The sequence below is a fragment of the Apiospora marii genome (genome assembly GCF_038362585.1).
Source record: "Apiospora marii strain CBS 49790 chromosome Unknown utg000003l_segment0_segment0, whole genome shotgun sequence".
Classification (NCBI taxonomy): domain Eukaryota; kingdom Fungi; phylum Ascomycota; class Sordariomycetes; order Amphisphaeriales; family Apiosporaceae; genus Apiospora; species Apiospora marii.
The window spans coordinates 4,752,211-4,774,290 of NW_027117374.1; the positions used below are offsets into that span (position 1 = coordinate 4,752,211).

At 54.4% G+C, this 22,080-nt stretch overlaps 6 protein-coding genes across 6 annotated transcripts; 5 read left to right on the plus strand and 1 right to left on the minus strand.

Moving 5' to 3' along the window:
• Nucleotides 1-466: 466 nt before the first annotated feature.
• PG985_005020 (uncharacterized protein) lies at nt 467-842 on the plus strand (the record flags this gene model as incomplete). The annotated part of the gene is made up of 2 exons (XM_066824789.1): nt 467-590; nt 634-842. 2 exons carry the CDS (start codon nt 467-469, stop codon nt 840-842), a joined length of 333 nt encoding a protein of 110 aa, XP_066687949.1.
• Nucleotides 843-3,511: 2,669 nt separating this feature from the next.
• On the plus strand, nt 3,512-4,706 carry PG985_005021 (uncharacterized protein; the record flags this gene model as incomplete). Its single annotated transcript, XM_066824790.1, has 3 exons — nt 3,512-3,743; nt 3,921-3,971; nt 4,030-4,706. 3 exons carry the CDS (start codon nt 3,512-3,514, stop codon nt 4,704-4,706), a joined length of 960 nt encoding a protein of 319 aa, XP_066687950.1.
• A 1,742-nt stretch (nt 4,707-6,448) lies between these two features.
• On the plus strand, nt 6,449-9,645 carry PG985_005022 (mucin family signaling protein; the record flags this gene model as incomplete). Its single annotated transcript, XM_066824791.1, has 5 exons — nt 6,449-6,826; nt 7,342-7,633; nt 7,766-8,002; nt 8,117-8,223; nt 8,284-9,645. 5 exons carry the CDS (start codon nt 6,449-6,451, stop codon nt 9,643-9,645), a joined length of 2,376 nt encoding a protein of 791 aa, XP_066687951.1.
• Nucleotides 9,646-11,021: 1,376 nt separating this feature from the next.
• PG985_005023 (major facilitator superfamily domain-containing protein) lies at nt 11,022-13,078 on the plus strand (the record flags this gene model as incomplete). Its single annotated transcript, XM_066824792.1, has 3 exons — nt 11,022-11,447; nt 11,828-12,017; nt 12,099-13,078. 3 exons carry the CDS (start codon nt 11,022-11,024, stop codon nt 13,076-13,078), a joined length of 1,596 nt encoding a protein of 531 aa, XP_066687952.1.
• A 621-nt stretch (nt 13,079-13,699) lies between these two features.
• Nucleotides 13,700-17,286, plus strand: PG985_005024 (F-box domain-containing protein; the record flags this gene model as incomplete). The annotated part of the gene is made up of 2 exons (XM_066824793.1): nt 13,700-14,105; nt 14,177-17,286. Coding segments are annotated over 2 exons (3,516 nt in total), but the record flags the coding sequence as incomplete, so codon positions are not given.
• A 1,145-nt stretch (nt 17,287-18,431) lies between these two features.
• On the minus strand, nt 18,432-21,363 carry PG985_005025 (uncharacterized protein; the record flags this gene model as incomplete). Its single annotated transcript, XM_066824794.1, has 4 exons — nt 18,432-20,569; nt 20,632-20,979; nt 21,039-21,166; nt 21,275-21,363. 4 exons carry the CDS (start codon nt 21,361-21,363, stop codon nt 18,432-18,434), a joined length of 2,703 nt encoding a protein of 900 aa, XP_066687954.1.
• Nucleotides 21,364-22,080: the final 717 nt, after the last annotated feature.

Consider the following 22,080-nt stretch of genomic DNA (forward strand, 5'->3'; position numbering starts at 1 on the left):
ATGTTTGCAGAACCAGAGTAGCATACACTATCTCCAACCGAGTCTTTGGTCAGCTGGAGGGGTTGACGTCTAAACCGCCAAAGCCTCCCTCGTCACAACCTGGCGTGAAGCAGCGAGTTGCAACATGTTGTCAGGCAGGGCTGCTGATGTGCTGGCATATGCGCGCTGCATCTCAAATGGGATGCCTAGGTAGGCCAAGATATTCGCCAAAAGATTATGATAGATCACATCGCATACGGGGCCAGAGTGAGAGAGCATGCCGTCTCGACACCAGACGAACTACAAGCTTAAGGTATCTGGATTTCGTGGTACATAGTCGGCATGCTATAGGCTGATCATCAATGGTAGGCAATCACGAAACGGACCAGCCCGACACAGCTTCCATCAACTAGGGTACTTGATCTAGGTTACCCAGAACAAGGGGGTTTGGGCTCGATCATTGATCTTGCAGTTGCTGGGTCTCGAAATGGCCGCTTCTGTGTCGCCATCCCAACCGGATCATGAGGTGATTGGCTTGACCTATGGATGCTTGTACGACGCACAACCTACCAACTTCCGAGCCCAAGTAGTGCCAGGACTGGATACTTCCTGTGTGTCCTTGAGTGTGGTTCATGATCTTGGGCTCTGCGATAGGTATGACCAGGACTCTGCGTGACGCATCCAGCAGCTTCGGTGAGTGTTTGATGTTTCGACGCCATCGCCGTCTCAATGCCAACCCCAGCTCATGCCCTGAGCAGAAGAACCCTGATATGCACGTTATGGCCCAATGGACAGCAAAGGGCATGGGACCGGCAGCTCAGATCATTTCCATTAAGAGTACAGCGGAAAGCCAGTTAAAGTAACTGAAGATTGTTAGGATACCTACGGGGTAGATAGTAGGCATTAGGTATGTAGTTGCATACATATTAAGTAGGTGCGTGCGGTTATTATACTATGACGTCAGTGCAGCGTTCACCTCAGCAAATACTGACCCCTTCCTCTCACCTTTGCATGATGCGACAGCCGCGTCGATCTTGAGGGGACCTGTCACCATCTACCGAAAAGCTCTTTGGCGCAAACCGCGCAGCTGATCACTTGTCAAAACGCCCATCTACTAAGCTGCATATACTCGTATGCGCGCCCTTATTCACGCGATATCCTAGTACCGTTTGGGTGTTGCTTGCGAGCATCCTTTTGCTTAAGGCGTGATTGGCATCGGGAGCAGATGTTTACCGGATTGGCGGCTTGGAGGTTGGGGGCACCATACAGTACACCGAAGGATGTCTTGTCAGGGTCTTCGGGATCACCCAGGCTGCTAGTGTCCGAGTATGCGGTGAAGGGTTTGATACGTTCGCCGCATACCCGCACACATCATCGCGGGGCAACGAGGCGACAAGGGCTAGTGGTGGTGGAGGCGATTCGCGACAAAGACGTCAATCCTAACCGACTGCATTCCTAGAAAGTTTGAAGCTCGTCTGCTTTGCACTGAGCACCCCTTGAAACATCTGACGTAGGCTGCGTTTATGAGGACCCTATGTACTTGCCTACATATGTCAAGGTGACTAGCATGCCACAGCCGGCAAGCCGGGCGAGGAATGGTGATGCGATATGCCACGGCTTACTCGCGAACCAAAGCTTGTAAAGCCCGGAAGTCTTCCGCGGCGAAAAGACAAGTGCATGGAGGTGCCGACGTCACCCGTGACTCGAGGGAGTCGTCTGATTTGGCCTAACTCCTGCTCGTAGGGAGATAGCAAGTCGAAAGCCTCACTCTATGATCTGGCAGACCCGACGGCCAACCTCGATCCCATGGTATCTCTTCCTTGATACTGTCGCTGGAATGAGACGGCGAGCGAAGACGGGTGACGGGTACCCCACCAGAAGCCATGACAATTCGGTATTCTTGTGCACTTGTAGCACAGTACTCCGCGCATTCAATTCCAGATAAGGCGTCGAAACCTAGAATTACCATATGGCATGGCCCGTCAAGGACTGTCGTGGTGGCGTAGAGCCGTCAGCAGCAGCTAAGTGCGCCTAAGCATCCCTGAAAGCAACGGTAGGTATGATATGTTATGTAGTGGCGTGCTTGCGTGCTTCACATGGCTAAGGAGAAACATGGAACACCTTTCTGGTCCGGTGATCAACCATGCGATGCGGCCACGGCCGTCATCCAGGTATTTCTTCACTCCAGGTGAGGCATGCTATCCCAAATATGTAGTCACCTTGCAAGTTGCAACCCACCCCTCAGCTTGCTCTCTCTTTAGTATGTCGGAGTACCAAGTAGACTCGCATTGGACGACAACACAAAAGACCGTCGGCCACTAGAACCTTACGTAGTGGCTGAGCAGTGGTTCAATAGCGAAACGAGGCCGTGCCTGTTGGCAGAGTTACTCATCTGATGAAACACAGCGTCTGCGATTACGTGCATTCTGTCTTTCGTGGACGCAGAAGTGGTGAGGCTGTGAAGGGGGCACCGAAGTGTTACAATTGGCACTGCTGGTTGTAATGAGGGAATCTAGATTGTGGAGTTGAAGGGCGACCGTTCATTCTTGGCCAAAGTCGGAGAGCTCTGCTTGGGTAATGAATGATCTTGGTTAAGCAGTCAATGTGTGGTACACAGACCACCAAACTGCGATATGCAATGGTAAGTTCCAGCAGGGCCCCCTTCTCGCCCTTCCATATGTAAATAATCATTTATTGATCACGTGCGACACACAACCAAATCTCTACCTGATGTGTTCTCTGAATTGCGACATTGATAGCACTGGTAAACTGTGCACGAGGTATCTTGGATACGCTCGCGTTTTTTCCCATATGATAGATGGAGCTAGAGAAGAGGGGCAGACGCCCGCATTGCTCAACATCGCGGGACCTGAGCTAGTCAGGTACAGACTTCAAGGCTCGGCTGATTGGAGTGCACCGGCGCGTCAAGCTACTCGAGGCCGGGCAATATGGATTCTTGAATGGCATGCTTTTCAGCTTGGACAAATGCGACCCACGTGTTCCTACTGGCTATGGAGCCCTTCACGATCAGAACAACCCGAGATTATCGGCAAGACAATGCGACGAGATGAACTGCCGGATCCTGTCAACTCGGATCAGGGGAAAAGGCAATCTTGTTGGGCTATATCGTACCACTCATTGCCAATTGATGTATGCAGTTGTCAGTAATGTTCCGTCACTCATTTGACGGGGCCCAGCCTTGTCGATCTTTACTTGTTAGTAGAATCGAAGACGACCTAGACCTTTTCACTTCCTCTTTTCACCATGCCTTGTACGTCTAGCAGGCTGTGCGTGAAGGAAATTATTGCTGCCGGTGCTCACAGACCATGTGCTCACCAGGTCCCCAGACTCCCAGACAGGCTCTGGATGCCCATCAACATAGCCTGTACGTGTGTGTGCAACCGCGCATCTGCAGGCACAAGGAGCATGATTCATATTCTTGCCCAAGAATCCTGTAAATATTGAATGCATTGCTAAATAGTAATCATGCGATATATATACCGGGACATATCGCCTACGACAACTGCTCGCCATGCATTATCTGGGAGGGATTGAAATTGGGCCTCCCCTCGAGTATGGAGATGCCGGCCCAGTCAAGGCAAGGGCAAGGAGCTCGACAAAACGAGATTGCGACGAAAGGCTTGCAAAGCGTGCGAGGCGTGCAGCTGCCGAACGCGGTAATGTCAAATATCAAGGCACGACTCGTGTTGAGGAAGCTGTTGGTTTATTGAATCTCGAAAAAGAAAAACATGCAGAGATTGCTGGTGAATCAGTCACTGTCAACATCCTCCCTCGATAACGTTCAATGTCTGTGACTTGGACTGTTGCTCACCTCTTGCAGACTGCAAGCAAGCAAGCAAAGGCGCGGCAAGACACTTGGAAGTCTAGCTTAGTTGGAGGAGGGGTGGGGGATTTGGATCAATAATACTACCATACCGCAGCGCAAGCGCAGGGCAGAACATCGACAGGGGAGCTTGGTGCTTGGGGAGGCGGTATGGGTCTGATTTCCGGTTAGAGCCACCTGAAATCTAAATTGCGTACGCTAGGCAGATCCCTTGCCGAATCAAGAAACGCTCCCGGTAGGGAACGACATGCAGGTCAAGATTTCTGTCCGTTTCTATCAGGCACGCCTAAGCACGCCTAGGCACGACCCTTCCAACCCTGCAGCCCGTCTACTTGTGAAATTACCTGTCGGCGCCATTCATGACGGCCAGGGCGCAGGTATCGGCCATGTACTCTCGCCCTCCCACGTTTTGGCCGTCTTTCTCGATTTGGATCCTAGACGGCGCCATCCAAGCCTCCTGCTCCGCCCGCATTTATTAGCAGCGAACACACAATGGACACACTCGCTGATGGTGTGCAACCCGTTGCGTGTGCCTGTCGGTGCTATTGACACGGGGTTTTCTTTTGTTTTCGCTGCTGCTGCAAAAACAATTTGCGCACAACCTTGGCAGCTTCCTATCCCGGCGCAACGGCAAAATAGCAAGATGCACGACAGGTGCTGGGGAGAGATCACCCCAATCGCTTCAATCAACCTGAGTTGCAGGTTGTCGCAAGCAAACTCTGTGGGGTGGCCTGACCTCTCTCTGATCGATGCTGCCCATCAACACCACCGAGGCACCAGTAGCGACAACCGCAGCCATGGCGCCCTAGGCATGGGCATGGCGATTCACAATATTGAATCTGCATTTCCGCAATCCGACCTGTCGCCCGTGTGGCAGGTCTGAGCCGCCCGCTCCGCATATCCCGTCTATTGAGGCGCCCCGTCGAGGTCTGCCGACGAAAGCAAGCCTGGTAGGTGGTATCCCGTGTGAAGGTGTGTTGATGGAGGTTTTATTCCTTAAGCCGACGCGCCCAGGTCGCCATCACCCATCTCATGGAAATTGCCTGCAGATGGGGGTCGATGATCGGCCAATGAACCGCCCTGCGATGCCCTGCTTGCTTGCTGTCTTGGGGTAGTACATACATACGACTGTTTGCCTGCGCCACGAGGGGACTCCCAGGATCCGAATGGGGAATCAATCCAGCGCTCCTTTTAACTTCGGTGACTTTTTAAATCACACGGAATACCTGGGGTCCATCGCACTACCCACGCTAGTTCTCAGGTATCCCCCCCCAACCTGAAGTACATACCCAGGCCTGCCTAGCGATAGTTGGCACGATGGAACGAACGTCGTGGTGCTGCATGACCCGACGCTACAACACTATCCCCTTTTCGAGGACGGAGCGCGGCTCAGGCACTGTCGTCGTGCTGCTTTTTCTCAACAGTGCCGATTGCCATGCCCACCGTTTTGTCGTGTCGGGAGCAAGTCCACTATGGTACGGATACACCTGGCCGTTCGTATCGGACACGTCAAAGGAACAGAAACAAAGCCGTGTGTATGTGTGTGTGTGTGTGTGTTATGCCAACCTGAATGAACTACCGTTGCCATGCTGGCGATTTGATTTCAGGTCAGATGACCATAAATCGGACGAACTGGTAGACAGGTTGAAACTTGAAAATGGTTGACCCGATTGATTCTGCTTCGGTTCGAGTCCAGTCCTGGCTATCGTATTGTGTTGCTAGTCCATCTGGGCCAGGTTGGAGGTGCTGCGTGCCTTGCTCCTACGGGGTCGAGTCGCTAAGAATATTACCGTATGCGCTAGGTAATTTCTGTCATCTTGGACTAACCAACCAACCGCGGGACCCCTGGTCGAAAGTCTGTCACCCCTGTCCCTCTCGGACTGGTCTCTCTTGCTCGTTTTCCCCGTTGTTTCTACTGTCACCCGCATCTCTTATTTCGCTCTCCTCTCCTCCTTCACCCACCGTCCGCCTCATCCCCGTCCCTCTTTTAACACTCCTCCGCCGACATCGTAAGGTGACCCTTTCGACGACAACCTGCCTCGGCGCCGACGTCTCATTCGATTCTAGCACTTAGTACAGGTCCTTTGTACTGAGTAGGCGACTCAAGTCCACGACGAGGACATTCGGAGGCCGAGTAAACGCCAATGCATCGCTACCAAAGCATCGCTACATAGTCGTCAAGGAAATTCCAGCGACTTGACCACATATTGACGAATCTTTCGTCGTGTCACTCTTTTAAAAAACAATTAACAACCTACTCTATCTCTACGCGTTAGCCGCGTATGAAAGGTACGGGTCTGAACTTTTGTTATACGGCCAAAATCTAGGTGGCCTGTCACTCGACGATCCGTGGATCCTCAATGCACACTACAGCGGCTCAGCCTGGAATCAAGAACCAAATGCTGACGACGCCTTCTTCCAACTATAGCATTCACTCGTTGACAATCCTGTCAAGTACATTCGTTCAGAAAAAATTGCCCTGACAAGGTCCGTCATCACTTGCTGTATGGTCGCATTGGAATCGATGATTAACAGATCCCCAGCATAAACATTACACCACCCCCCTAATAACCTCTTGTGATATACTTGGACTACTATAACTTGAGGATCGAAACTTGGGCAACGATGCATACCGCCACATTTGCGGTGGCCACGTTTGTGGCCGCTGCCTCTCTGGCTGGCGCCAGCCAGCCTACTGCGAATAGGCCAAGGATCTACTTCCCGCGACACGTAAAGCGACAATTCACCAACATCACCATCACGAGCGCACCACCTTCGCCTGCTTCCACCCCCGACAGCACAACCTCGGAAACGTCAGACACCCAGAAGCGCGACTCGTCGCTCAACCTCGGAGATCTTATCGCAAGCTTGTCAAACGGACTGGGGTCTTCGAAGGATGAGACTTCTGGTTCCAGCTCAAACACTGGCAACAGCGACAGCGACAGCCAGACGATTACCCTTACCACTCCGGTTTTCGTATCGCCCTCGACAACGATTACGGGTGTTGCCTCTACGCCAATCCCAACTGAAAAGAGCGACTCAAGCGCTGCCGGATCCTCTGCCGCCGCATCTTCTGATTCCCCCTCCTCGACTTGCCATCGAGCGGTCTGTTGGGTATCGGCCTGGGAGGATCTAAAACGTCGGCCAATGCAGCGCAGTCCGCTGTCTCGAGTGTTGTTGGTGGCTCGTCTGCGGCTGGTCAGTCATCCAGCCCCGCCAGCCCGACAGGTGCTGGTTCCTCCAGCGCAATTGTGATTGCGCCCACTGGTATCGTGTCGGAAACTCCCAGCGCGCCGGCTGTCAGCTCCCCGGCCGCCAGCACCCCGGCCTCCAGCAGCCCGGCTGCCAGCACTCCGGTTACTAGCACTCCGGCCGCCAGCTCGTCGGGCGGTGGTCTGCTCTCCGGATTGACGAGTGACCTGGGGGATGTCGTTTCTGGTGTGACCAGTGCCGTTCTGCCCGCTCCCACGACCAATGCCACCGAGGCGACTTCCGCCGTGTCCTCTGCCGCCACCGAGGTCACTTCCGCCGCGTCCTCAGCCGCCACTGACTTGACTTCTGCTGTTTCCTCTGCTGCCTCCGAGGTAACCTCCCCTGTGTCCTCCGCCGTGTCTACCGCCGTGCCCACCACGTCCGCTTCTGGCCTCTTGGGAGGCATCATTCCTGGTCTTACGAGTGCCATTCTCCCTTCGCCTACCGCCAATGCCACCGAGGCGACTCCAGCCGTGTCCTCTCCTGCTGAGGTCACTTCTGCCGCATCTTCCGCCGCGCCCGCTGCCTCTTCATCGGGTCTCTTGGGAGGAATTGTTGGTGATATTACTAGTGCCGTTGCCCCCGCTCCCACCGCCAATGCTACCGAGGCGACTTCAGTCGTATCTTCGACTCCTGCTGGGGTCACTTCTGCCGCGTCCTCCGCCGCCTCTTCATCGGGTCTCTTGGGAGGTATCGTTGGTGGTATTACCAGTGCCGTTGCCCCCGCTCCCTCCGCCAATGCCACTGACGCAACCCCTGCCGTTTCCTCTGCTGCGCCTACTGGGTCTTCATCCGGCCTCTTGGGAGGTATCGTTGGTGGCATCACAAGTGCCGTCGCTCCCACCTCCACTCCCGCTTCCGGCGCCAACGCCACTGATGTGACTTCTGCTGCATCCTCAGCCGCGCCTACTCAGTCATCGTCCGGTGGTTTGGGAGGAATCGTTTCCGATATTACAAGCGCCATCCTTTCTCCCACTGGCTCGGCACCGATCAGCAACGGCACTGATACAACAACGCCTGGATTGACTCTCTTCCCTACAGTTCCTTCTGCCAGCTCGAGTGTGCCAACTCCTATTGGCAGCTCTAGTGTGACTATCCCGACCAGTCCCCCGCCAGGCACCGGCTCTGGCACAGTTACGACTCCCCCCGTCACTGGACCCACGCAAAGCGGCAGCATCCCGTTCTCGCTCTCCGATTCCCCGACTCAGAGTGGCAACATTCCGAACGTAACAAGCACCGGGACACCAGAACCTACTACGCTTCCCACCACTAGTGGTCCAGTCCCAATCACCAATGCTACTGTGCCTGTTACTACCCCCTCAGTCTCGGCGACGTCCGCCACCCCGATCAGCTCTTTGCCGCCTCCCGTCCAGAACGTGACTACTCCGATCACAACGCCATCGTCCACCCCGAAGGCTACCCCCATCTCCACCCCTGTCTCTACCCCCATTTCTACCCCCATTGCCACTCCTACCCCCACTACCACTGAGATTCTGCCAATCCCAAGTGCCTCTAGCAGCTACGAGGCTCCCGTGACTACCACATCGCAGAAGAATACGTTCACCAGCGTTCCCGCCACAGGCGTCATGACGGGTACCAACTCATGGCTACCTACTTCTATCGTCATCCAGCCTTCCACCACTCGCCAGTCAACCGGCGGAACTCAGACAACCGCAACTGGAGTTCCCTCATATCTGCCCAAGGCCATCACGCCAAGCACGATACCTGGCGCAGAACCGAAAGACTCGTCCTTGATTCAACTGGCTTACAAGTACGCGTTGAACTACCCCTTCATCGTTGAAGAGCCTGTTGCCGCGGCCCAGATGTTCTATCTCGTCCCCAAAGCCCTCGCCTACGCGCTTAACATTCCCGAAGACAAGATCATGATGCACTCTCTTCGGCCGTACGACACGACACCGGAACTTAACTACATCACCACCCTGGCTGTTGCTTACGTACCCAACAACATGATCCAGAAGCTTCGGACGGATCACGAAAACCCCAACTCGCCGCTTTACACGAACCCGGATCAGCTGATCTCCGAAATGACTGGCCTCATCAACCCATCCATTGACATCATCTATGGCTCCACTCTCAACGGCGATGGTTCTTCAACCGGCAACCAATCGCCTTCGGGCCCGCCCAACAACCCCAACGATGCGTTCGGCAACGGCGGTTCGTCCTCGGAGCAGTCTTCGTCTCAGAAGGGAACTACGGCTGCCATTGCTCTTGGAGCGGCCAGTGTTGCCGGTGCCTATGGTGCGGCCATGTTTATCATTGCCCGCCGGTACAAGCGCAGAAAGCAGCGACACCAGCGCAGCAGCTCCATCACCTCGCCTTCCGAGATGCGTCAAGCTCAAGGTGGTAGCCCCGCGCTCATGGGCGGTGCACTTCTTAGCCGGGACTTCACGGCGGCCAACGGCTATGGTGGTGTCGGCGGTGGGCCTGGGGGCGTCCCTCACAACACACGCGACAGCCAAGGCAGCAGGAGGAGTGACATGAACAACTCGGGCCGCACCGCCTTTATTTCGGCGCCCGTTGCTGCCGAGAACTCGCTCGGCTGGAACTGATGAGACCTACAACGCATTTACATACGACCTGCAACGTCCCGTCCATTGACTCTTCAACCCATTTTCATTTTATCTACCTATTTTTTTGTTGCGGACTTTTCGATACCCTTCCTGGAGGCCTTATTTGTTTGATCCTGTTGTAGATGGCACAGGCCACCAGGAACTGCAGCGCCCTCGGGCATCGCTCGAATTTTCTTGTTATTTTACTTCTCGAACGGTTTTGACTCGAAAACACGAAGCGAGTTGGACTATAGACAATATTACGCCGGTCGGCCGCTGAGGGCCCAAGCCCACCTTTTGCTGGCTTGGGCCTGGCCAGCCGGTGCACTTTTCTTTATCTAATTATATTTGAATGAAGTGGTAGGCGTTCAGGCCGTGTTGAGAACGGTCGACGGAGCGTGCGCATGTGTGCGCGTGTGGTTGGAGATGGCGAGGTATTTTTTGTAGGCTACATACCTGGAGCAAAGGACGTGGACTCTAGGAGGACTCCCGGCGCGCTGGTGTATGCAGCCTGTTGTTGGAAAAGAAAAAGTAAAAGTCTGTACAATACAAACTGGGCAGCCCATGTTCATTACATCATTGCGTCAAGGCACTTCTTGTGCATCTAGTGCCGGTATAACTCCATGTTTCGGGTGTAGCCGCTCTTGAGGTTCAAGGCCATTTTTCCGTGTACAAAAGAATAGATAACATTCATCCTGCCCAACGGAACGGCGCGCCTCGACTTGATGAGAGTGATTGAAGTTTAGCAAAATGGACCGGGATGCCGATCTTGATGGTTTAAGGGGTATCCCCCTACGTGTGCGTGCGTACCTTGCAGAAAGCATCAGATAAGGTGTAAGAGTTGGGACTAGGGAGACGGGCCTAAACCCAGCCTAATTTTAGGTTGGCTTCGTCCCTGACCTGCAGTACAGTAAGTCGGTACAGTATGCACGCCGATATGGGAAGGCCATCGATCAGATGGATCTGGCAGAAACTCAATGCATTTTCCTTCCCGTGCATCTTATGAATAACTAGATAATCATGGCTTTCCTCATTCAAACGCCATGGATGATGTAAATGGGTGGGTATTTTGATATGTCGATAGCCCACGGCAATTCAACGTACCCCGGAAAGGAAATGAGCCGCGACAGGCGGCACCTGTATATGAGGGAATCAGCGCCAACCTACAGTGCAGTGCAGTACAAACTGGAACCCAATTCATGCTTTACATCCCTTAGCCGCTTCAGCTCTTCTTTCACACGACTGCAATTCCCTTCTTCATCCAGAACCCTGATATTTCAATTGCATCAATAGGTACTCACTAGATCAAAGAATTATTACTGAAAATCATACCTGATCAATTGAGCCTCTCTGGCGGCGTTGGTCGATTGCAGCTCATGGGCATGGACCCGCGCACCCTTTCGTCCCACCACCTGGATACGGACAGCTCCGACTTGGCGTCGCCATCGTCGTCTTCGGGGGCCACCGCACAGCTGACACCGGACCACGACCCCAACTCGTCTTCTTCGGACGATTATGAGAAGGATTACGAGATTCCGTGGGCGGACGACGACTACCAAGACGGGCGGCCGCTCGATCTCGAATCGGGGAGTGGTGGGGCGGCCTCGTACGAACTGCAGAACCTAGGCAGGAAACCCGCCCATAATCATCGCGATGAGGATGGGAAGGGGGGGGAGGAGCAGCGTTTTATCCCCGGTGCGCCGGCGACGCGTCAACGGTTGAGCGACAGTACGGCGGCTAGCTTCCAGCTGTATACGCCCGACGAAGAGCAAGCAGTGGTGCGCAAGTTTGATCGCAAGCTGGTTCTTTTCCTATCTGTCTGCTATATGCTATCTTTCCTAGATAGGTCAAGTATGTCCTCCCCTTTTAAGCGATGAGAACCCCCCACTCGCATCTGGCTCTTGCCCAGTCTCTCAGCCGCCTTGATATGGCAGACTAGCTGACCCGGCTGTGTGTAGATATCGGCAATGCAAGAATCGCTGGTATGGAGAACGATCTGCAAAGCCGTCCCCCGCACGCGGGGTGGTATGAGTGGTCTCTCATGTCTTTCTATATATCGTACATTTTGTTTGAGTGGATGTCATTACTGTGGAGGGTTATCCCGGCTCACATATACGTAAGCAGGTCCTGTTCCATGTTAATTATCGTCGGCCAGCCTGGATGGCATTAACCATGACTACAGGTGTCGCTCATTGTACTTTCATGGGGCGTGGTAGCTTCATTCCAGGCGGTGGCTACCTCGTACCCTATACTGATTTTTCTGCGGCTACTTTTGGGAATTGGCGAAGCTGCCTTTACGGGAGTACCTTTCTTCCTCTCCTTCTTCTTCAAAAGAAGCGAGCTTGCCTATAGAACGGCACTCTTTATAGCCGGTAAGTTATGGCCCAGTCATAGCACCTGCGTAATTCCCATACCCCACGAGAGACGAACAGGGCTGATGGTCGTAATAACAGCTGCGCCGCTTGCGACGACTTTCGCGTCCTCTCTCGCATGGATTATTCTGAAACTCGGCGAGTCTGGCCCTATTGCGCCCTGGCGTGTTCTGTTTCTCGTCGAAGGGTTCCCTTCGGTTATTGTGGCTGTAATCGCCTGGAGTGTCATTCCCGACTCACCCCAGACTGCGCGATACCTTACACCGCGAGAGAGAAAAGTGGCACGTGTGCGTCTCCGGCATGAAAAGGAGGAACCGCAAACTTCGAACAAACAGGGGGCCGAGAGCCGACTCAAGGTGATTTCGTCGGTCTTGCTGGACCCCAAGGCCTGGCTCACAGCGGTGATGTTCTTCCTGACCAACATGGCCTACTCGTCGCTGCCAGTGTTTCTTCCCATGATACTCAAAGAGATGGGCCACACAGCGTTGGAGAGCCAAGCCCTCAGTGCACCTCCGTATCTGATCGCCTTTGTGGCGGTCTTGGCGACGGCGCATCTCTCCGACAAGCTAGGCGTGCGCTGGCCCTTCGTCATAGTGCACGCGCTCGCCTCCGCGGCGGGCTACCTGGCGCTTGCGCTTGCGCGTCCGCTGGGCCTGGGCCCCATGCTGCGGTATCTGGCCATCTACCCAGCGGCAGTCGGCTTCTTCAACGTGGTGGTCCTGGTCGTGGCGTGGAACGTCAACAACCAGCCGTCCGAGTCGCGCCGGGGCGGCGGCTTCGCGCTCATGCAGGTCGTCGGCCAGTGCGGGCCCCTGGTCGGCACCCGCCTGTACCCCCAGGGCGACGGGCCGTACTTTGAGCCCGGCATGTGGGCGTGCGCCGGCGCCATGGCGGGCGTCGCGGCGGTCGCGCTGGTGCTGCGGTTTTATCTGGCGTGGTTGAATCGGCGGATGGACGGGGCCGCGCGGGACGAAGGGGGCGGCGAGGAGTCGCAGGGCTTGGTGGGATCGCCTGGTGTAGAAGGGGCGAACGGCAGGGGGCGGTTTAGATATATGCTGTAATTAGACTATAGGTGGTTTTGTCCTACATATGCCTGCTACACAAGAACAAAGTACAGCCTTAAATATATATAAATAATAAAAATATACGAAATACATAACTATATTATAAATAAAGACTTATATAATATTAAAAAGAATATAGAACTGACTTTTATTCTTTAGATATTATTGCCTCGATAATACTTGAGTTCGGAGGTTACGGAAGATGTCGGAGTTTAAGCACAGCTGGCGGGGATTACAGCTTGAGGTCGATTGAGCTATAACTCTAAACGGCTAATTGGCCTTCTTAGCTCACTGCAGAACTTGACACGGACTTTGATTGATTCTCGTGGCGCGACCTGGCTGCTACTGTACCTTCGTCACCAGTCTGCTGCGTAGCAACTCTTCCACTTTTTTCTCCTCATCGCATCAACCACCACTCACCTCGACCGTCAAGTTGATCACCCAGCACCGTCACCATCTGTCTCGACAGCGCGTCTCTGACACTTCCCGCCGTCTCTTCTCCTTCTTCAGCACTTACTTTTGTGACTGCTGACTCGCTGTGACTGTGCCATCCGTTATCGCACAGTCAACCCTATCACAACCCTCCGACTCCATCTACTCAACTTTATGCAACTAGGGCCTATCAATCTTTCCTCCCAGACTCATCCGACAAGCGCCTCTCCGTCCCGCCACCCCTCCTACCAACATGGCCTTCATCAGCTTCACCATGCTGGCTCAGTCCCAGACGACATGCAGCCCCGCTCCCCAAGCAATCGCACGCCGCAGTCGGTCCTCGGAGGTCCAGGTGGCAGCTCGGATGCGCCTGTCCCCGGAGTCAACGCCACCCAGCTTGAAGACCGACTTCGCGGACTGAATGTAGCTGGCTTGCCAGTCGCCGACTATCCCAAGACTCCTGGACACCGGATTGCCGAGTACGAAAATGCCTTGACTCCCGCGACGCCTCGCCAAGCGTTGGGCTTCAAGGTTGTGCGGCGTGCCGGTTCCCAGACCCTGGGCGGTGCACAGCTCACTGATTTCCCCAATGGTTCGTGAGACCACTTGATCAGTTTTCAACTCTACCAGAATGGGCGTACTGACATGGTTTGCTCCCTCTAGAGATTCTGACGCATATCCTCTCTCACCTGCACCCCGACTCTCATGCAGCTGTCGCATTGGTTTCAAAGCGATTCTACACGCTCGTGACGACACCGCATGCCTGGCGAATGGCCTTCCAGCGTTACTTCCCAGCACAAGATGCCTTGGCAGCACCTGAAAAGGCCGCAGGACCTTTGGGTCAGGATGACGCCGAGTATATACGCTCCGAGGTTCGCCATTTTACACGACTCACTGCTCATGCGTCTTGGCGCAGCGAGTATCTACTTCGAACCCGCCTACTGCGAAGCCTTGTTAGAGGCAAGCCTGGGTCGAGCTCTGGAGGCATTGGGGCGTCGTCGCGGTCAAGCAAGAAGGCCAGTGCCGTTTTGACGTACAATTCAAAACTACCGGCCATGGTGACGAATGTGCATGCTACCTTCACTTCCACCGGGAAGAAGCCGCCAAGGGTCATCCATGCGGCCGCCGACTTGTGCGTGACCAGCGCGAGCGACCCTACCACTGGCAGAGTGGAGAAATGGGGTCTCGATGACCCTTTCGCGTTCGCGCAGCTGGACGAAATAGCACCCCAGTTTCTTCCGTTTGGAGTTGGAGAGGGTCCTGCTGTACTTCCCAATGTGATGGATGTGAGCCAGCCTTATGGTGTCGTTGGGGGCGAAGGCTTCCCCGGCGGTCGCGTCTTTTTCCGCCCAAGTGGCGAGTATAGGGGCCGGTATCTTGGCCAGGAGTCGACCGTGGTCGATGCCCATGCTGATATTCCCAAAATCCCGGAGCTCTCGGAAGCAATCAGCTCTTTGTGGATCGCCAAAACACCTTCTGTGCCGTCTATGACGAGCACAATGGTGGGCATTCTGGTCGGGTCCACATTGGGCGTTGTAACCTCCTACGCCCTAGGTCATGATCCATCGGGCCCTCGCTATGCGAACAGCGAGATCAGCGCTCGCTGGGTTCTTAGCCCAGGTGTTCCAATCATTGGGATCAAGGTAGACGAGAGCTACAACCGAAAGAGAAAGTCCGCTGCCAGAGTTTGGGCAGTTGCTCTGAACGCACTTGGCGAGGTGTATTATCTGACGCAACCCCCAACTCCTGTTGTCAAGTCTAAGACAGAGGACAGTGTCAAATGTGCCTGGCATGCTGGCCGCACTGCTTATTGGCAGTTGATCGAGGCAACTCGCCGACAAGCGCGACCTGATGAGTCTGGCAAGAACGCCGTCCGTGGGGCCTATTCTCCAAGGTCTCCCTCCAATGCTATGGACTTGAAGAAGGATCAGATGATTGCTGAGGCGCGGGAGATCGAGAGATTCCTGCGATACAAGCCCGCTCACTTCCGAAAGGTTTGCGATGGCTGGGATATGCGGCGTAAGCTCGAGGTCGACTTCGCCAGCACTGATGAAAATGGCTCCGGCGAAGCTATCTTTGTCGTCAGCTGTGGCTATGAAGAGGAGCACACGCCTTCGTTAGTCCGCCATGTGCGCGACTCGTCTCATCGTCCGCAGCCCCTTAGTACCTCTGAATCCCCTATCGAGACGCCTCCAGCCCAGCCGGCTCCTTCAATTTTCGGAGGTGCTAAGCCAAGATCCCCGTCGCCCAAATCGTCAGCGTCGCCATTGTTGCGGCAAGTCTTGTCCACTTCGGGAAGTGGCGTGTCAAGCCCTGAAGTGGTTTTGGAGCAGGATGACCTTGATGAGTGGCGTGCAACTTCATTCTCAATGAAGGGCTGTGAGAATTCCCAGGTCCTTGTCAGCAGCGTTGATATGTCGTCGTTTGCCCTGATGACATCGTCTGAGGACCCAGCGCAGGATTCCTCGAATGGTACCAAGGGATCCATGACACCTACCGGTCAGGCCCCGACAGACCTTCCTGGCAGAGGCGCAAGGATATTTGGTGTCGGTACAAACTGTGGAAAGGTTGTGCTGTGGAACATGCGCGAGCCACACGCAAGCGCGGGTGTGCCCCCTGTTCGTGTCATTCAGACAGAATCACCCGAGGTTTCTGCTCTGGCCATCTCTGCTCTCTACCTCGTTCATGGTGGAAGCGATGGCCTTGTACAGGCCTGGGATCCTCTAGCTTCCACGCTGGAGCCTATTCGAACACTGAACGCGCGCTCGACTGGTCGGGTTCCACGAAACATTATCAACGCCAATCCTTCTCTCCGCAGCAGCAACTTTTCGGCAGTTGGAGCGATCTATCTTGACCCAGACCCTGTAATGCTGCGAGGTATTCTATGCTTCGGTACATTTGTTCGTTATTGGGCATACAGTTCATCTGGGCAACCGTCCGGTCGCAAACGCCGAATCCGACATTCCGACATTCACGGACGCCTTGCCACCCGGCGAACTGGTGGTGGCGTTAAGGGTTTCATCGCTGCCGAGACCGAGGAACTACGAATTGAGCAGCAGATCAAAGCCCGCGAGGACGCGTGGCTTCGTTCCCGCTTTGGGGTTGGACTTTGCGACTTGACCGAAGAAGAAGCATTGCGCTATGCAGAGATGGTATCTCAAGAGGCGTTCCAACACGAAGAGCAGCGCCGAACCAGTGCAAGCGACACGGGCTCCACAGCCGACTTTGATACAACCTCCACCACTGGAAGTCTGGACACCATCACTCCTGAACCCAGCATCACAGGGCTCAGCACTCCTGCGGCCAGCTCGAGCGCACAAGCCGCTCCGGCGGCACCCGATTCCGAAAGCGACTACGAGCTGCAGATACAGCAAGCCATTCGTCTCTCACTTCTCGAAGGAGGGGACGATGCGGGCCAATCTCCTCGCGAGACTAGCTCTGGCGATTACGATGGCCCTGTCGCGTCCAAGGAGAAGCAGGGCAAGCAGCCTATCTCGAGTATCCCTTCTTATTCAAGCCACGCACCATCAGCGCAGAAGAAGATTGAGGTCTCCAACGACGCAGTGGCTTTCCATACCGAGACGGAAGAGGAGGATGAAGACTTGAAGTTGGCGCTGGAGCTGAGTCTTGCCGAAGAGCAGAGCCGGCAATCCGTCTCGAGGAGCGCCGCCATGCCCGATGACGAGTTTCCGGCTCTGGGGAGCAATACTGGAAAGGGCAAGGGCAAGGCTATGTTCTACAGAAGAGATGGGAGTGATTGGTACCGAATCTGAAGGGGCTCGGTCTGCGTGTTGTTTGCTGTTCTTCGATTCATGATTAATCCTGTTTCTTCGTTTCTTGCCCCCTTTTATTTGTTGTATACAAGGGGGTTATTTTCGTTTTGTAGCCAGAGGAGACCCCCAATTAGTAGTACTTGTATGCCAAGAGTTGCTTAATCGAAGTTGTTATTCCGTCTCAATCAAGTCTTGATAAATATGCTCTCAGTATTTTGCAAGCGAATGCTTCGTTTACTCCCGTGTTTCAGTCCGGCCGGCCTCCTTAATGTTGGAATGGCGCTCACAATGATCAAAGGAAAGCTTCGAAATGAGTACGAGTTATGTGCTTGTTTTATTTGTTTGTTTTGCTTATTTATATGTGTATGTATACATGATGATTGTGAGAGTAAATTGTACCGATCTCGCTCCCCTGTGTGAGCTGCGCTCTTCCCAATCTCCCACGGCTCCTCTTTTATCGGGGGTCAACTTCTGGCCCATATACATATGTTGCAGTGGCACATGCCTTCCAGCCATTTTCGGGGTGGCCTCGTAGGGGCTGCTTGCTGCTGGTTGCTGTTGCCCACCACGAATATCCATGTATATATGTACCAATTTGCCGATTATGATGATGGTCATGGTGAGGGTCACTTGCTTCCACGATACCCCTCCGAGCCCGACGCCGTGTTTTACCAAACGCTGTCTGTTTGGTCCGCATAAATCTTGTTTGGTTTGTAAACCGAGAACGGGGATATTTGCAAGAGAAATCCCCCTCCCCTCCTTGCATTCGACCCAAAATAGTGGGAGACGAAGTAAACCGAGTGATAGCTCATCCAAAGAGCGTTTGATATCATATCCCAGACAAAAAAGAAACAAGAAAGCCAAAAGCCGTATCAAAACCAAAACTCCCTAGATCGCCGGTGTATAGGTGTATATGCCAATAAAAAAAAGTAAAACAAGAAAGAAAGATAAACGATACCCAAGGGGCATACAGGATCCGCTGGGCAAAGAAGTGAAAGTGGCTACAGAAGCGCCCAGTAGCGACGACGGCAGTCGAGTAGATGAATGATATGTATGCACGGAGAAACGCGAGCAAGTGGCTCGCATTTTTGGAGCGCGTGAAGGCAAGGGCATGCTTGATAAAGTCATCATGGACTCTGCTGGCCTCACTGCTCCTCCCAGCTGTACCGTCTCGACGCTGGCTGTGGTATATGTACAGCGTCAATGCCGTCGAGACAGCTGGTGGTTGGAGACGGCGCCCCCGGTGGGGTCGGTATGTGGACGAGATCGGCACGCGGGTCCAGGCGGTTCGAGAGGTCCTCCGTCCGCGGAGGCGGTTGCGGTATGTGGATGAACTCGTCCGGGCCGTCGAGACAGCTCGAGTAGGTTGGACTGTGCCCCTCTTCGGGCTCGGAAGGCGGTGTCAGCCCTCCAACAGAACCTCGTCGCTCAATGCCGTTCTCTATAACGCGAAGCTCCCCTTGCTCGTCCTCCTCTACGGTGAAGTTGCTTCCCAGGGTATCGGCGTTCGACCCTCTCCGTGACTCCGCTGCCGACGGTATAGTTGGCATAGCAAAGGCGTGTCCGTCGGGACCGACTAGCCGAGGTGGAGGTGGAGCACGTTGGTGCGGTAATCGCACATTGTTTGGCAGAGGTCCGAGGCAGACTATGTTCGTGGTGTCAATAGGAGCGCGTTGGGTTACCGGCGGAGGTGGCTGTAACAACAACCCCGTGGGTGAAGTCGCTGAGGCACCGCCGGACGAGTCAGATCGACCCAAAGACCTACGATCGGCCGTGTTGGGCGAGGGCAGCGGATACGGTATGCTGGCATTAGAGTGCGACCACGTGTTTTGTGATGTGAACGCAATGGGCGAGGGAGGATCTGGCGTACGAACCGTCCAGTCTCCTCCATGCGGTGTCATAGGAGACGGCAGAGGATACGTCGAGTTGTTACTGGACGTTGGAGATGGGGCTTGGTCCGTACTGTGGTTGTCCGAAGGTCGGTAGTGGGCCACGTGACTCAAGTCTTGGTAGCTTTTGCCGCCCTCTTCCATAGGAAATCCGTTGGCTGGTGGTGTATACTCGGGGACGGGCCCTTGTAATTGCAGATGCATCTTCCTCCGCGCAATCTCATAGGCGGCAAGATTGTGCGTACCCTCGGAGCCAAAATCGGAGGTACCATTGAGCGAATGGGCATCTGACGCATCCAGCTCTGCGGGTTCAGGAGGAACGGCCAACTCGTACCGTTCGTGATTCATGTCAGCTCCCACCTCGACTGCTCGGCTCGTACTTGCAGCAACCTCGTGAACGTCACTTCTCTTAGTCTTTTTCCCCGAAAACCTCTTGGTAATCCTCGAGAAGATTCTAGCAACGGGAGTCTGGGCGGTCTCTTGTTCGGACGCGGTATCGCTACCTTTCCAGTCGTCCACCTCGGATACGGGGTTCCTCATTTGCTTCTTCCTCCTCCTATGGAGACAGAGTAACGTGACTAAAGAGGCGGCCCCGACAAAGAAAGCTCCGACAGCGATGCCGATTATTTGTGGTGTCCCCAATCCCTCCTGCTTATCCCCCGCCTGTGAAGGTGGACCTGGGTAAGGACTAGTGCTGTCCGACTTAACCGTCACGATAGATGTATTGTGGCGTGGGTTCTTGGGGAACAGTGCCTGATGGACAGAGAATGTGCTCGATTCGTAATTGGTAATCAAGTACGCCTCTTGCATAAAAGCCCGTCCGATAATGGCCTGGCTAGCGTTGTCATGTCTCTTTAGAGGAAAGTAGGGAACAGCTGCATCGCCATAGCTAAAGAGGTTCTGAAACGGGAATCGAAGCGTCTGGGCAAACGCATTGGCCGATATCGTGATATTGACGGCGCCAGGAACATCCAGCGGATGGCCAAAGTTATCTAAGTTGTCTGAACTGGTCAGGGTGAAAGTGAAGGAAAGGTCTGGGCGTTGGAAGCTGTCGAAGATGCCGTCGTCGGAGTACATATACAAGCCGAAAGTCTCGTTCCACTTCAGGCCAAGTGCTTGCGCAAAATGTTCGCAGACAGGGGTCGGGAGCCACAGGTAGGGTGTTGTGGTGTCAATGACAGCCTTGACCGACTCATTGAACGAGAGGAGGGTCCTCGAGTTCGAACTCCACTTGGTCGGTGCCCTGTCTGGATTGGTAACTTGGGCGCTGATCCCTCGAACTAGAACTTCGACTTCACGGTCGATATTAAGATTGAAATTTGTCGCGTGCGGGACGAACCGATTCTTGTCGTAGCCTCCCAGCGTGATGGAAACGGGCGTGCCCGATCCGCCTTCTGTTCGACTTGGTTAGTGACGGGGCCTACCACAACAACCGTACCGTACCAGCCAAACTCACCATAATATGCCCCTGCAGTGTAGCCATAGCTATGGCTAGGAACGACGCCCACCTGTTCGACCAAGTTCGCCAGCGGGCTCAGCACGACCGTATCCTGGAAGTTCCCCGGCGTGATCCCGAGACCGAAGAAGCCGGTGAAATATCGTGTATCGTTGATCCCGGCGACGATTTGTTTTTGGAGGGGCGTGTGCCACTGTTTTGCGCTATCGTAGACGACCACCGTTTCCATGGCATAATCGCCGTTTCCTGCGAGATTGTCCGACCCCAGTTTGAATTGACCCAACGGTCCCCAGCTTTTGGATGCGCCAACGTCGAAAACATTGCCCCGGGACGTTTTGCAAACATTTGCTGTTTCAACGTCATTAGTAAGGGGAGCTTACACAGCAGTCAGTTAAGTCTGGACGTACTCGAATCGCAACCGCTACTTTCTACAACCCATAGTTCCGAGAGGGCTGTATTCACAGTGACATCGACTTGCTGGGCGGGTTCTCCGACAAAGAGCCCAATAGTGGACCAGTTGCCGTCAATGCCGTACCTATAACGAGCAATTGGGCATTAGTATTGGTGCATCCCTTGCGTATCTGTAGGTATGTAGTTGGAAAAAGCGTTGCACACATGCCATTGTTGGGAGGGCTCGAGCCACAGAGCCTCAAGTTCGGCGGCCACCCGCGCACTCGTGGCGAACACAAATAAAGCTCCGAGAAGCGATGGCGCATATCGTGTCGAACACATGGTGATAGGGCGTAGTGATATTTCTGGCCGGCACACGCAGGCGCGAGGTTACCAGTGCGCCGTCGACTGCGTCATGGAGGCTAGTGTTCGCAGCTTAGATGCCACAAGCAGGTGTTCGAGGGGGGTTCGGCTTAGTAGACGGGGCTCTCCATGAGTATCGGGTTATCGAATATCGTGACCGCGACAGAGGCTTCCTCGAGTATAGCAGCTCTGGTTGGATGTGTTGCTTCGAGGCGAGGCGAGGCAGTACAGTCCCAATCGCAATTGAGGGCGCGACAACAGAAATCCCGCGAGATTGGTACCGGGGGAAAAACAACGGAGACAATCGATCGAGCGCAATAGCTCAATTACTTACAGCTGGAGAGATAGGTAAGTCCTCGCGCCCTCGCTCTTCCTCAGTGCCAAGTCTGGCGCTACCGGCTCTTCAGCGGGCGGACAACAAAAACGTGCCTAGCGCATAGGTTAGTTTCCTATTGTGGGGGTGTTCCGGGGCTGCTATTTGATTTCTGGGTTTCTCGCCGTCCAGGTTGTCACTGCCCCCCGCCCCCCAAGTCAGTGCCTGTCCCAGCCCAATGCTTCAACACTCTTCACTGCCCACTGTCCACTGCACTGTCGATACGGGCTTTCCTGCTTGCTGCCACACCAAGACACGGCCTTGTACAATTAGTCTAATACTGTAAAGTTTAACCTTCCTGTGTCTAAGGAGTCAAGGACTCG